Source organism: Mauremys mutica, chromosome 13, assembly GCF_020497125.1.
Source record: "Mauremys mutica isolate MM-2020 ecotype Southern chromosome 13, ASM2049712v1, whole genome shotgun sequence".
Classification (NCBI taxonomy): domain Eukaryota; kingdom Metazoa; phylum Chordata; order Testudines; family Geoemydidae; genus Mauremys; species Mauremys mutica.
In genome coordinates, this window is record NC_059084.1 from 58,153,253 (window position 1) to 58,169,092 (window position 15,840).

General features: G+C 42.6%; 1 protein-coding gene across 1 annotated transcript; it reads right to left on the reverse strand.

The window, feature by feature from the left end:
* Positions 1-4,231: 4,231 nt before the first annotated feature.
* On the reverse strand, positions 4,232-5,191 carry LOC123347861 (olfactory receptor 6A2-like). The gene has a single exon (XM_044985050.1). It carries the CDS (start codon positions 5,186-5,188, stop codon positions 4,232-4,234), a length of 957 nt encoding a protein of 318 aa, XP_044840985.1. The 5' UTR covers positions 5,189-5,191.
* Between the last annotated feature and the right edge of the window lie 10,649 nt (positions 5,192-15,840).

Genomic DNA, 15,840 nt, shown 5'->3' on the forward strand with positions numbered 1-15,840 from the left:
CAGCAACTACAGAGTCAATTTTTTCACTTTCCCTTAAAAATCACTTGCTTTTCCCTTCCAACAGCCACTTTACCAATTCAAATCACCATTCCAAATATCCTTCTGAGTATTTGAAATTCTCATGCTTATATTCACTTACTCCTTCTTTCCACTACACCCTCAAAAGTTTCCAACCTGTTTTCCAATCTCTCTGTCTGTTGCCTGCCCGCCTGGGCCCGATCCTGCTTTTCTCGCTGAATCGTCCCTATCCTAGGCACAACTTGTTCCACTACCAGTTTAGCTAGGAGGGTGGGCTTCACAACTAGCCCCCACCCTTCTGGTCTTTTCCCTAAAACATTTTTACTTACAAGACTACCCGAGTCCTCCCTAGTAAGGCTTGCCACCTGGGCAAAAATACATGGCCATTGGGTAAAGGCCATTTACTTAACACATAATCCAAACCCCTTTGGGGGTCTACCCAGAGACCCACCCATTTGTCTGCTGACACTTAAACAGAAAAGAAAATTACACAGAGAGCAGAGAAAATTACAGTCTAAGCCAGATTTTTCCACTTCTATTACATTGTCCGTCACAGGGGGCGGGACAGTAGGATCTCAATACAACCTCAGAGCTTCATCGCACACATGGCTTCCACCCTGAGGAATTACGAACGAGAAGTTCAGTTCCGCCCACACACCTAACGCCCAAATGAACAGAGCAGAAAAACAACAGTAACCGGTTAAACAAAACAGAACAAAACCAGATAGCGTTTCCTTATTCTATTAGGGCTCACCTTTAATCACTCTATTCTTAACATATAACACCAACAGCACCAAACAAAAGAAACATAAAATAACAAGGGTAAAACAGATAGATGGTGTAAATTCTGCAGGGCTCCCCCATTCTGAAATGCTCACCAAACTGTGACAAATTCCTGTTACCAATTTTTTCCCTCATGTCAGGTGATCAAACTGACACTGCAGGACGGTGGGGGAAGAAAACACACCATATAACCAAATTTTAAAGCTTCATTAAAAATAATAAAACAACAATGGAGAGTGTTGGGAATGCTCCCACATCACTCAGGAAAAATATGAATGCCCCAAGCCTTAAGCCACTTTAATACTTACACACATCCAGACTGGCCACGTCTGTGTATAACGTTCAGAGAAGGGAAATAGGTGGACGGGAGATTATCCTGTATACAGCTTGTCCAGAATTTCCAACATGCTTCTGCTCTTGGGATGGCTGTTCTTTTACACCCTGGAGTCTCCTGCGGCGTCTCTTTCAGAGATTCCAGTTCAGGTCAGCTGCCTGTCCGGCTTCGGGGTTGCAAAAACTGTTGGATCTCACTGAACCGTTAAGCTTTGCAAATGCAATCTCAGTTCTGTAACTTGTATTCCCTTTGGTTTGCCTCTGTCTCTATTTTCCCACAACCAGCTGGGGCTGAAAGCAGTATTTCTTTGCACTTAGCATAGTCCGTGCTGATTCTTGACCTTGAACACAAAACAACTTCTCCTTTATCTCTGGGCTAAGATGAATTTCAAATTAACCCGTTCCTAGACAAATTGCTCACACTGTGTCAGAGGCTTTTCTTTGGTGATTAAAAGCTCCTCTGAGATATATGATCTTATCTAGATTGAAGATACCTTCTAATGGGCACTGTTTAGATGGATTTTCACGCGTGTGAAGATTCCAATTCTCTAAATACCTGCAGGTTTTAGGACCATAATGTACGTACATGTAATATGCTGGGGTACCCTTAGGGGGTGAGGAGGAATGTTTAGACTGTCCCTTACCCATTTTCCACTTACACACAGAGAGAGGGTGCCCTGTCCGCGCTAGCAGCTCAGAAACTAAGGATTCTTTCCCTACAGGGCACTCACACAGGAGAGACTCACAAGGAATACTACGACTCTCCTACACCTCCCTTCAGCAAAGAGCGTCGGCTAGTCCCTGGGAGACGGCGCCGCTTACTCTGATTGCATCCAGTGAGATGATCAGACTGTCAGTAGCCCACACGGAAGGGAAAGGGGAGGGAAGATGGGTTCACACACCCCTAGACCCAGGCAGCTTCCTCGCCGGTCTATGCCAGGCCGAGTAGCCCACCGTGGGTCGGATCTCCTAAAGATCCACTAGTTACCGGGCTAGCCCAGTAACAGCCACTCACACTGGTGTACACACACACACACACACCAAGGCCTCTTTTTTTTTTCTCTTTCCTTTTTTATCTCTTTTTTTTTTTTTCAACCACGATGCATCTTTACCTGGTCCAGACCAATACCATGAGGCGGTATTACAACCCCTCTTGAGGCGGTAAAAACCCCTCAGCACCGGTGCATTCTAATGCATTTACCTATGCATTACCTTATGCATTACCTTATGCATTACCTTGTTGGCCAACTCAGCAGTTCCCAATACTGCTATAAACTAACCTTGTTGGGGCCTTTCCCCAATACCACTCTGCATCTGATCTTCCTGCACAGTCAATAAGTTCAGATGGCGTGAGCCCAACAGAGACAGACGTCCTCACGGACAGTCCTCCTCCGATACCCCAATAGAGATTTCAAAAGGTCTCATACCTCTCATGTGGCGCCATGGGGTTCGAAGGGGAATGATCCGTAGTAGCCGTCTGTGGGTCCGTGGGCGTTGCCATCCCGGACGAGCCCCCAAATTGTCGAAGAAAAACTCAGTTCTCGCTTTTTGTTTGGGTGCAGCAAAATCAAATACTTTATTATTTCTCCAGTAATTACAATGGAGGGAGAGAGTGCCATAGGACACAGGGTTGCCCCAGTCCTGGACAGGTCTCTCAACTGGTAAACAATCACAGCAAGCCTTTATACCTTTGTTACAGACAATTTCTAGCAATAATACAGACAGTAAAAAGCAACAAATACATTTTGTTTATACATAGCAGAAAGGCTTATCTTATTTGTCTCACTCCTAAGAAAAGCAAGCCTGCATTTTGGTTAGTGATTGCAAGGTCGTAATAACTTTGTACATAGTTCTTGTCCTGTCGCCTCGCACTATCTTTGCTCCTACAAGTCTCACGTCATTAGGGTTACAGTATGGCCTGACTCTTGCTAACTGACTGACACACATTAAAATCCCCTTCAAATCCTTATTGAAGCTTTCCCTGCTTCCACAATGTATATATGGTTACAGCTTGCCATTTGCTTGTACTTATTCATGTTTCACAAAATAATTCCCATGGGTAATTTGTGGTCTGTAGACAATGTGAGAATTTTATATTGACGTACGAGATATCATTGGTAGCTTTGACTGATAGTACAGGCCACATGATGTTGCTTGCTACAGCTGGTAGAAAAATGCCAATTATTTTTCACTGGAAATTTTTTTTAACACTTTCCAGTGAAATTTTGGGGGATTTTGCTCAAGAAGAAAGACCAAAAGCAGGAAATGTTCAATTTTCTAAAATTATTTGCAGTAAAATAACTTATCGGGTAAAATTTTCAATTTTTTTGGAAAAACCTTATTTTTAATTGAAAAATTAGTTTTTTATATTGAAAAAAATTCCAGTTTCAGATTTTTTGGTTGAAAAAACAGAACATTTAGATCAAAATACAAAAAAAAACCCTTTGTTTTGTTATTTATCATTAATCATGTTTATTATGGTAGCATACACAGATCAACCAAGATCAGAACCCCGTTGTGTTCAGTTCTGCATAAACACAGATTAGCAGACACTCCCTCACAATCTAAAGAACACACAAGCAAATCAATCAATAGGATGGCAGCAAACGTCATGTGAGTGCCACCATTTCTTTCTCCCTTGGGTGAGTTTAATTAGGAGGGTATTAGGGAAATGGAAAGGCAAGGGAAGGGAGAAGGAACACGTGGACAGAACAGGGAAAATGTCTGGGAGGAAAATATGAGGAGCAGGTGCAGAATGAAGCTGAGGTTAAGAGACTGTGAGATGGTGGGAAGGAAAGAGGGTGTTGGAACAAACTATGTCGGAATTGTAGGCTAGGCACATGGGAACAATGCATGGGTTGCTGTGTCCCCAGAGAACACAAGGACTTGATGGTGCTACTGCATGTTCAAGTTGAAGTTCTGCTCATATTGATAGGCTTTAATAGATTCTGAGATTTTAAGGCCAGAAGGGACCATCATGATCATCTAGTTTGACCTGTGACATAACACAGACCAGAGGTTTTTACCCAGCGATCACTGTGTCAAGTTCAATTTTGTTTTTTTCCATTTTCTTCCTTCCCACGCCCTCCATTTCTAACTAAGTGTACTGATGTTTCTGCAGCTGAACTCCTTTGCTGATTAAAGTCTTCTTCAGGGCCTCTTTGACCTCCTTGTTCCTCAGACAGTAGATGATGGGGTTGAAAAGTGGAACAACAATGGCGTAGAGAGCAGAAACAATTTTGTTGGTGTTGTGGGATGGAAGGCCCTGGGGCCGGATGTAGATGAAAATGCTGGCAGCATAGAAGATAACGACCACAATAAGGTGTGACGCGCAAGTGGAGAATGCTTTCTGGCGGCCCCGTGTGGAGGGGATGTGGAGAATGGTGGAGATGATACAAGCATAAGAAAGGATTATTACAGAGAGGGGAATCAGCAAGATAAACAGGGCAGCAACAAAATCTGCCAATGCTGCCCGGGTCATGTCTGTGCAGGCTAAGTTCAAGAGGGGGGACACGTCGCAGAAGAAATGGTTGATGACATTGGGACCACAGTACGTCAGTTGAGATATAAGAAACACCTTCCATGCAGAGATGAAGAAGCCACAGAGCCAGGACCCAGCTGCCATGCGGATACATAGAGCCTGGCTAACAATGGCCGGGTAACGGAGTGGGTTGCAGATGGCAACATACCGGTCATAGGCCATGACGGCTAGAAGGATGCACTCAGTGTTTCCCAAGCCGAGGAAGAAATAGAGCTGCGTCATACAGCCTATGAAGGAAATACGTTTGCTCCCCGACACGAAGTTGACCATAGTCTTGGGCACAGTGACTGTGACGTACCAGATTTCCAGGAAGGACAGGTTACTCAGGAAGAAGTACATGGGGCAGTGGAGGTGACAGTTCACCCGGATTGTCATGATGATGATGACATTTTCCAGCACTACTAAGGTGTAGGCAATGAGAAAGCTCATGAAGAAGAGGAGCTGCAGATGAGGAGCTACGGGGAACCCTAGGAGAATGAATTCTGTGTCACTGGTTTGATTTCTCATCTCCATGTCTAACAGCCAGCTCTGTAATAAATAAATATATAATCAGAACAACAACATATTTACTACTAGTGGTTATCAGTATGTTATCTATCGATCAATTGATTTACCCCCTTATAAAAACATCAACCTATCAACCTATCTGCTGATCTAATTCCATATTTCTTTCTCTGTCCCAATGTCTTTTTACACTTTATTGGCAATCTTTTTCACACTACAGATAATTCTAATGCTAATCAGTGAGATTTTCAAAAGTGGTTAGGTGACTTACTATTAAAAATTTCATTGAAATTCAATAGCATTTGTGCTCCTAAATTACCTACGTGAGTTTGACACCTAACCTGCTTAAAACCCCACTCGGTGCCTAGCTGCATCTTTAGGTCCCTAAATACCTTTGAGAATCTGGCCCTTATGCATATTTGAAAAGCAAAACTACTAATAATACTGGGTGTCCTTCGTGCTTATGTCAACACTGGTGAAGAATATGATGAATGATGATGAAACCAGTACACAGGTCATTACTTAAAGATTTGGACTGAAGAAAAGGGATCGTCTCTAGGCACTATTGTAGCATAAATATTGTAGCATAAAAACAACATTGATAATTGTCTATATGTTTGTACAGATCCTATTACAATGGAGACCAGAACAAGCTGTACTCTAGTAGTTACTAAAATTAATATAAAAGACAGATTTGCATCCAGGGAGTGAGGGAGTAAAGGAATGCAAGTAGCCAAAATATTACCTTGCACTGGATACCTGTACCAACCTTCTACTCAGTCATTACTCAGTCAATCAAGTTGCTAGTTGGATTCAATAAGTATGTTTACGTGGCGAAAAAAACCCAGACAAACCCAAACCTGCAGCAGCAAGTTTCAGAGTTTGGATCTGCAGACACAGGCTCATGCGATGGTGCAAAAAAACAGCCGTGCAGGCATTTGGGCTTGGGCTGGACCTCCATTATGTGACATGTACTAAAGAGAGTGGATTGTCTTGCTGTGATCTGTATGACACTTCTTAAATAAATAATCAAAATTCATTTGATTTCATTTGAAGAATCTGAGCTAATTATATTTTGACTGATCTTTTAATTGCATCTCTTAACCAATTTGTACAAAATAAGAAATTTCAGAAAGACCTCTATAAGATATGTGGTGAGGGACAAGTAAGCAACTAGATAGATAGATAGATAGATAAATCTACAGACTGTACAGTCATCATCATCAAAATCTCTATCTCTCCCCTCATTATTCCTTGCACTGTCTAATCTCTATTTTAATGCACTCAGCATCCTAGTAATTAGACATTCTCCATGTATACATGTCATCTATGTATACATTTCTAAAATGCTTCCCTTACACCTCCCGGAATGTGATACCTTTTGGAAGGTTTTGTAAGAAGGCTATCAAAGTTGCCAACTTTCCCATAAAGAGTTCCCTTAAACAGGGAAGTATCGAGAAAGAAGACACATTTTAATGAAATACTTTTCATCAGCTCCACGACTCATTCTTTAAAACACTACTCAGTATTCTATGGGAAAACACCATCTGGTTTATAAAGATAACAATGAGAGTAAAAATCGACTTGCCCTTAACAGATATGACTCTTCCCAACGGCTTTATGTAGCTTGGAGAGTTTAAAGTGCAGAGAAAATGTAAAGAACTGGCAGTGTTCTTTGCCTCATGCTGATGCAGGTGTAGCTAGCACATTATCAGCCCTTCTCTGTCCCGTGAGATTTGGTCTGTAAATTATCATTACTCTCCCAACGGAAGCAATCACACAAGATAAACAAATATCATCCCACCCTCCTAGCCATAATGTTCATCAGTCCAGAGAAATCAGCCTCTGATGGCTAGTGTGATCTAGTGGATGAGGTCATGTATTTGAAGACTTATGTCCTATCCTATGTTCTCTCACTGACCTTCTGTGCTACCTTCAGCAGGTTGTTTTCCGTCTGATCCTTTGTCTGCCTTGTCTATTTAGGTTATATACTCTCCACGACCTCTTGTCCTGTATATACAGCACCTGGCAAATTGTGAGTTGATCTTGCGTGGAGCCTCTAGGTGCTACTTTAGTAATAATGAGGGGGAAAACAGCTTCTGAGAGAAGCAACAAGCATCAGTTTAAATGAATCCAAGAAAAAATATTGTGATTGAGGGAAGGTGTGTAAGGCTTAGATAGACGGACACTGGGAAGACAAATGGATGCCAGCTGGATAACAGAAGTGCAGATAGACAAATAGATGAGAGAAGTATAGAAAAAGATAAACCAAGGAGGAAGGGTAGATAAATGCTGTAGTTGAAAGGATGGCTCAATGATTAGGTCTGGTATTTTCAGAGGTGATTAAGGGATTTAGGTGCCCAACTCCCACTGAAATTTATGTTCCTTGAAAATCTGACTGTACACAAAGAGATAAGGGAGAGAAAGAGAGAGAGAGAGAGAGTGTATCTTGTAGACTTAAGGCAAAATTTTAAAAAATGCCTAATGGCCAGATTTTCAAAGGATTTAGATCCCAAAAGCTGGAGATAGGAACCTGTGGCTAGATTCACAAAGGAACTTAGGTGCCTCAAAAATCACTGGGATTCACAAAGACTGAGCTGGATACCCAGGTTCCCTCTACAATGAATGGAGAGAGAGAAGCATCTCAGAATGGGATCCACAAAAGCCAGTATGCTAGGCAGGGAGCTGTCTAAGCTAGCCAAAGGGAGATGCCAAAGAGAGGGGTGGGTGCTAAACCCTGCACCACTTGGAGAGTGTGGTATCTTAATCCAGGCTGCAGGGAGGCATCTATCCCTGTTTGGGATTCTCAGCCATGAACCGTCTCCTGGAGTTAGGCACCTGTGCCATTTTTGCAAGAAGTCAGGATGAGACCAACTCCTGAACAGGGATCTGCTAATTCTCACATGAGGGCCCTAACCTCTGAGCTAGGGGCTATTTTGACATGGGGACCCCAGTCCCTCCCATGAAAGCTGTTCCACTGTGGATAATTAAAGCATCCTCAGAGAAGGTCTCCCACAGCCCAGGTCTCCTTAGTCTCCCACAGCCCAGGAGAATACTCCAAACACCAGGCTACAGAGTTGGTCTCATGCTCGCAGTCTCTCTCTCGCTTGCTCGCTGGCCCATTGATGAATTATTTAGTCAAAGTGGAACAGTTTCAACAATAGCAATTGGGGAGATTGCACATCAGATTGTCCCTTAGCCCAGTGGTTGGCACACTCATCTGGCAGGTGGCTGAACCACCAACAAATCCCTTCTCTCCATCAGGAAGAGGTGGGCCTTGAAACAGTGGTCTCCCAGATAAGTGTCAGTTTCAGGGGAACAGCAACTGTAATGTCTCCCCACAAGTGCCCAGTCAGGCCCCACCTGCCACCTGTCTCTGGTCAGGATCCTTGTCCCACTACCTTCTGACCAGAAGACTTTAAGGCTGAACAGCTCCCTGTCTTCCCCTGTGATATCCCCAGTCTATAGAACTGCCACAGCCGGCGCTTTGCTTTCTCTCCGAGGGCTCTGAATGATGTATTGGCAGTTACCACCCATCTCTTTCTAAGCAAGTACCTTTCATCTGAAGGCGAAAGCATTATGGAGAAACTACAATAAAAACAATAAATAGATTGAAACCCACACAAAACATACCAGGAGTCATCCATCACCCTTATCGGCTCCTAGCAGACCAAAGTCTTTCCAACCCTTCTGCAACTGCTGGGGACCTTGTAGGACAGAAGGTCCTGTCCATTTTCTGGACCAGAAAGAAGGCCCTGAATCAGTTTAAATGCAGCCTTGTTAAGCTAATAGCTTTTTTAGGTTTCCTCGTCTCTGGAAATCCAGCTCAAACCATATATGCAATCACCTCTGGTTGTGGCATCTCTCTGGAGGTGTTTACAATGTGCATGATTCTCCCTTACCCAGGCCCCACTCACCGAAGGACCTTTGGTAATCCATGGAATAGAACTCAATGTCCATACAATCCCTGCCCCGCTGTGAAACATAAACGTAATGACATATGTTCCCTCAGAGACATTGCATGTGATTGTAATATCTGTCATGGTGAGCACCTTGGCCACTGGGCTAACATTTATGAGGTGAGGCTGCTGCTAGGTGTAGACTTAGGTGTCCTCAGAGCACACCTAGAATGTCAGGGCAAGATAGCGGTGGAGGAAACCTATGTTCTCCCCAGGCCATGTAACACACTGGGCCTCTAGACTCTTGGACATCTACCATGCAGCAATGAGCATGTCCAGATGCAGAAACATAGATGCCTGGGAAACTTTTACTGCAAACATTTAGGTATTGAGTGATGTTAGGCACTTACTGGGTTCAGTGGCAGCGGAGCAGGGGTTTTGTGAATACCAGTGATGCCTAAAACTGGGAATTAGGCACCTAAAGTGGCTGTTAAGAGACTACGTCCCTTTGTGAGTCTAGCCCAAGTGCCTAACTCCCATGATGTTGGGATTAGGCAGCTAAAAACCTTTATATATCTGGCCCTAGGTGCCTAAATCTATTTCAGTGTTGATTTGGGCCCTCCCTCCCTTTCACTCCTTGAAAATCGCAGCCTTAAGACCTTCGGATGGTGGATTGAGAGATGGATATCCTTCCCAAGACATCACAGCACCAAGGTCATCTACTGATGGATTGTTTTCTGTTTTCTCATTGTGTTTAAATGGCAACATAATGTAGGTGTATGAGGCTCACTTTGGGTCTTAAGGAGTCTGTTGTATTAATTAAAATGGAATAAATGGGCCGAAGGTGTTAACATAACCCAGTCACTGTCCAACATTAAACATGTTAAACAAGGTTTGATATACAGAGACCTCAGCCTGCTCAGTGCCATGGCAAACACACCATTAAAAACCCCTTTGACCTTTTATGAAAGGTACAGGAAAGGAGGAGAAACAGTTAAAGTATTTGAAATATAATGTATTAAATAAACTTTTCATTGAAACATCATCCCTTGTTCCCTTTCCCTTGAGCTGGAGAGAGCTTTTAGAAGGAAAAAAAAAACCCTTGTTTGACAGTCTCCGAGGTGGTATCAAAGATGGCAATAACTGTCCATGGGCTTGCAGCCATGATGGAAAAGCTCATTCTAGTAGCCATTTCCCCCCAAAGTTTCTTTTTGAAGCACCCCTAAAGGGAGTGATGGGTGGAATACCCCATCCCTTCATTGTTTTTTCTACCAGTCAGGCCTCACTTCTGACATACTAATTTTGTTTCACAGATTTCCACACTTTTTTTGTTTACCGGGGATAGTCTTAAAACAGTTGCTGAGTTTTAACAGGAGGCCTTTTTGTTTGGGCTAATTCAGTTTTTTGATTCCTTATTATACCTTTTCCCATCAACCTTTCCCCATTGTTGTTAGAGGTTATTGTGATATCTTATGATTTTTCACATACTTTTTACAGTTGAGCTCACAATTAGGGTAAATTTGTAGGCCTAATTATTACAACAGGTCCCATGTTCAACTCTGAAATGAGCCCAACTTTAAAAGGCTGGGATTTTCAAAGGCACTTAAGGGAGTTAGGCACCCAGATGGAATTGGGCACCTAATTTCCTTAAATTTCTTTGCAAATCCCTAGGCAATTGTTATTCTTATGTTTTCTCCAGAGCATCTGGCAAAGGTGACATTTCCAATTTCCCGTAGAGAAAGACAGCACTAGAAACGACTATAAATATTTATGCTGGAACTTTTAAAGTAGTCTATGGAAGACAGGTATCCCACTACCACTGAATTTCAAAGGGTTTCAGCACCTAACTCCCATAGGTACCTTTGAAAATCCCAGTCTTATGTTATGGTAACATCCAAAATTATTCATTGTCCAAACACAGAAGGATGTGCAATGTACAAAACCAAGGCAGACCAAGAGGGACAGTCAGGGATGTAAACAACAAGTAGTGGGCTTGAGTCAGCTTTCACACACCATGGTGTAAACAAGCAGAAGTGCAGTATGGCCAATGGACTTGATTCTCCTCTCCTTTAAAGAGTTTTAAATCCAGAGTAACACACCTTTAGTCAAAAGTCCTGATTTCTCCTCTTCTTTACCTGGAGTAACTTAACTGAAGTCAATGGGCCTAATTTTCATTTACTTTTCCAGGCAGGACAACACAACCACAACTTGTAGGTTTGTAGTTTGACATGTGGTGATATTAGTGCTTTTCCATGTCTGTGATATGTAGGTATATTTGTGTTTTGACTTTTGTGGATATTGTTTACTGTTTGTGGTTGGTGGGCATGTGTTTGGGTTGTCTGTATTTCTGCTTGCGCTTTTGCGCATATGTGTGCGCGTTTGCTGGGTTTTGTGAGCTTGCTTTTCATTTTGTTTTTGTTTGTTTGATCTGTATGTGTGTTTAGAGTTTGTATTTGGTGTGTGCCCGAGATTTCTGTGTAGCTCAAAAGCTTGTTTCTTTCACCAGCAGAACTTGGTCCAATAAAAGATATGATCCCACCTACCTTGTTTCTTTGCATTTAGCTGTGTGTTTTGTTTTTTCTTTTGTTTTGTTTTTATGTTTGTGCTTGGTTTCATTTGGTTCTTTTATTTTGCTTTATGTGTCTTTGTGTGTTTGTTTGTGGTTTTGCTTTCTGTTTATATTATATGTTTGCTTTGATTAAGTTTGTGTTTCTCTCAGGTTTTATGCTTTCTTCTTCTATTGGGGTTTGGAGGATCTTTATGTGCTGGTATTTGGTTGTGTTTGTTTTAGAATCATAGAATCATAGAATCATAGAATTCAAGATCAGAAGGGACCATTATGATCATCTAGTCTGACCTCCAAGTTGCAGGCCACATAAGCCAATCCACCCACTCCTGAACTAATTCTCCCCCTTGACTCTGCTGTTGAATGCTCCAAATCGTGATTTAGAGACTTCAAGTACCAGATAATCCACCAGCAAGCGACCCTGCCCCATGTATCGGAGGAAGGCGAAAAACCTCCAGGGCCACTGCCAATCTACCCTGGAGGAAAATTCCTTCCCGACCCCAAATATGGCGATTAGCTGAACCCCGAGCATGCGGGCAAGACTCTCCAGCCAGACCCTCTGGAAAGGGCTAACAATATCCCAACATTGACCCTTTGTACTAATTACTAGTGTGGCACGTTATTGACCTATTGACTAAACCCGTTATCCTATCATACCATCCCCTCCATAAACTTATCCAGCTTAATCGTAAAGTCATGGAGGTCCTTCGCCCCCACTGTTTCCCTCGGTAGGCTGTTCCAGAATTGCACTCCTCTGATGGTTAGAAACCTTCGTCTAATTTCAAGCCTAAATTTCCTAACTGACAATTTATATCCATTTGTCCTCGTGTCCACATTAGCACTGAGCTGAAATAATTCCTCTCCTTCCCTGGTATTTATCCCTCTGATATATTTAAAGAGTGCAATCATATCTCCTCTTGTCCTTCTTTTGGTTAAGGAAAACAAACTGAGCTCCTCAAGTCTCCTTTCATACGACAGGCATAGAATGATTCCTCGGATCATTCTAGTGGCCCTTCTTTGTACTCGTTCCAGTTTGAATTCATCCTTCTTAAACATGGGAGACCAAAACTGCACACAATACTCCAAATGAGGTCTTACCAACGCCTTATATAACGGGACTAGCACCTCCTTATCTCTACTAGAAATACCTCGCCTAATGCATCCCAAGACCGCATTAGCTTTTTTAACGGCCACATCACATTGCCTACTCATAGTCATCCTACAATCAACCAGGACTCCTAGGTCCTTCTCCTCCTCCATTACTTCCAACTGGTGCGTCCCCAGTTTATAACTAAAATTCTTATTAGTCATCCCTAAATGCATAACCTTACACTTCTCATTATTGAATTTCATCTTGTTACTAATACTCCAGTTTACAAGGTCATCCAAATCTCCCTGGAGGATATCCCGATCCTTTTCTGAATTGGCAATACCTCCCAACTTGGTGTCATCCGCAAACTTTATCAGCCCACTCCTACTTTTGGTTCCGAGGTCAGCGATAAATAGATTAAATAAAATCGGACCCAAAACCGAACCTTGAGGAACTCCACTGGTAACCCCCCTCCAACCCGACAGATCACCCTTCAATACGACCCTCTGCAGTCTCTCCTTTAACCAGCTCCTTATCCACCTCTGGATTTTCATTTCAATCCCCATCTTTTCCAATTTAACCAGTAATTCCTCATGCGGTACCATATCAAATGCCTTACTGAAACCAAGATATATTAGGTCCACCGCATTTCCCTTGTCTAAAAAATCTGTTACTTTCTCAAAGAAGGAGATCAGGTTGGTTTGACACGATCTACCTTTCGTAAAACCATGCTGTAATTTGTCCCAGTTCCATCGGCCTCAAGGTCCGTAACCACTCTCTCCTTTATAATTTTTTCCATGACTTTGCATACTACAGATGTTAAACTAACAGGCCTCTAGTTACCTGGGTCACTTTTTTTCCCCTTCTTGAATATAGGAACTATATTAGCTAATCTCCTGTCTAACGGTACAATCCCCGAGTTTAGAGATTTATTAAAAATCATCGCTAACGGGCTTGCAATTTCACTCGCCAATTCCCTTAATATTCTAGGATGAAGATTATCCGGGCCCCCCGATTTACTTCCGTTAAGCTGTTCAAGTTTGGCTTCTACCTCAGATACCATAATGTCTACCCCCATATCTTCATTCCCATCAGTCCCTCTACCACTATTCCTTAGCCCTTCATTAGCCTCATTAAAGACCGAGGCAAAATATTCGTTCAGATATTGTGCCATGCCAAGATTATCCCTAATCTCCACTCTGTCTAAAGTTTTAAGCAGTCCCACTTCTTCCTTCTTGGTTTTCTTCCTATTTATATGGCTAAAAAACCTTTTGCTATTGGTTTTAATCCCCTTTGCTAGGTCCATCTCCACCCGGCTCTTTGCCTTTCTCACTGCTTCCCTACACCCTCTGACCTCAATAAGGTAGGTTTCTTTGCTGATCCCTCCCATTTTCCACTCCTTGTACGCTTTCTGTCTTTTCTTAATCACCCCTCTGAGACGCTTGCTCATCCAGCTCGGTCTAAAACTGCTACCTACGAACCGTTTTCCCTTTCTCAGGATACAGGCCTCTGACAGCTCCTGCAACTTCAACCTGAAGTAACCCCAGGCGTCTTCCGCCTTTAGATCCCTAAATATGTTAGTCCAGTCCACTTCCCTAACTAGTCGCCTTAATTTAATAAAGTTAGCCCTTTTGAAATCGTAAACCTTAGTCTCAGATGCAATTTTGTTTATCCTTCCATTTATTTTGAACAGTTTTGTGTGCTGTGTGTTTGGTATGGATGTGTATTCGTGTGCTTCTTTGTGCTACCTGCTCTGTTTTTCAACTGGGAAAACATAATAATGTATGTGGCTAATATTTGTTTATTTATGTTCTTATTTATTTAGCAAACCTGGAAAAATATGAAGGTGAACATGCAATTTATCATCATCATCACCATCATCATCATCATCGCAAATCCCCAAAAGACGTGGCCTCCTTGCAGATTAAGCACCTCCCAGATCCTTCTCTAGCTATGTCCGTAAGGTGGTGTGGCTGGATAGTCAGGTCATGTCCATCATTGGCAATGTTACCATGCCTCCAAAGCTTTGGTGACCATGCAATTGTCAACCATGTAGAAGCATTCCTTAGTAAAAATGTTCATAGTATTTTTTCTTCCATCCTAACAATATGCAATTTTTAGATTCATAGATTCCAAGGCCAGAAGGGACCATTGTGACCCTCCAGTCTGACCTCCTGGATAACACAAGCCAGAGAACTGCATCAAAATAATTCCTAGAGCAGAGGTTTTTTTTTAAAAAAAAATATTGAAAATTGTCAATAATGGAGAATACACCATGATCCTTGGTAAGTTGTTCCAATGGTTAATTAATCCCACTGTTAAAAATGTACACCTTATTTCCATCCTGACTTTGTCTAGCTTCAATTCCAGCCATTGAATGGTGTTAGACCTGTCTCTGCTAGATGGAAGAGATCATTGTTAAGTATTTGTTCCCCCTGGAGGTACTTAGAGACTGCAATGAGGTCCCCCTTTAACCTTCTCTTTGTTAAGCTACATCGATTGAGCTATAATATACGTACATTTTATAAAGAATCTAAGCTGATGCTGACCAGGATTTTCAAATAGGCCTTGGGTTCTCACCAGTCATTGAGTTTCAATGGAATTTAGACATCTGATTCTTTAGATCCCCTTGTTAACTGAGTAGAGCTTCACAAACTACCCATATACCTTGGTTAGCTCCTGGAGATCCTGATCGGAGCTGCCCAGGTAATTAAGAGCCAATAATAGGTGAAATTCACCCATCTGTAGAAGACTAGCCATGAGAGAGACTGAGGGAGGAAGACCCACATTCTTGCTCCTCAGTGCCAAGAGGATACCCCAGCTGCAGGTAAGGTGGGTGACAGCTGCAATGTAGCCTTCTGAGGTCCCCTTTACAAGGTTTGAGCTGGGGTCTACAGCAGACAGCAATTCCAAGCATGGTTGTATCCCATGGGCAGGAGCGGCGCCAGGGTTTCTGGCACCCTAGGCAGAATTCGGGGGGGCGGCATTTTGTGTGCTGAAGAAGGACCCTCTGCCGAAATGCCACAGGCGACAGTGGCAGTCATTGAGCTGGTCAATTGCCTGCCGCTGTTTTCCGCGGCATGTTGGCAGAAGGTCCTTCTTTGGC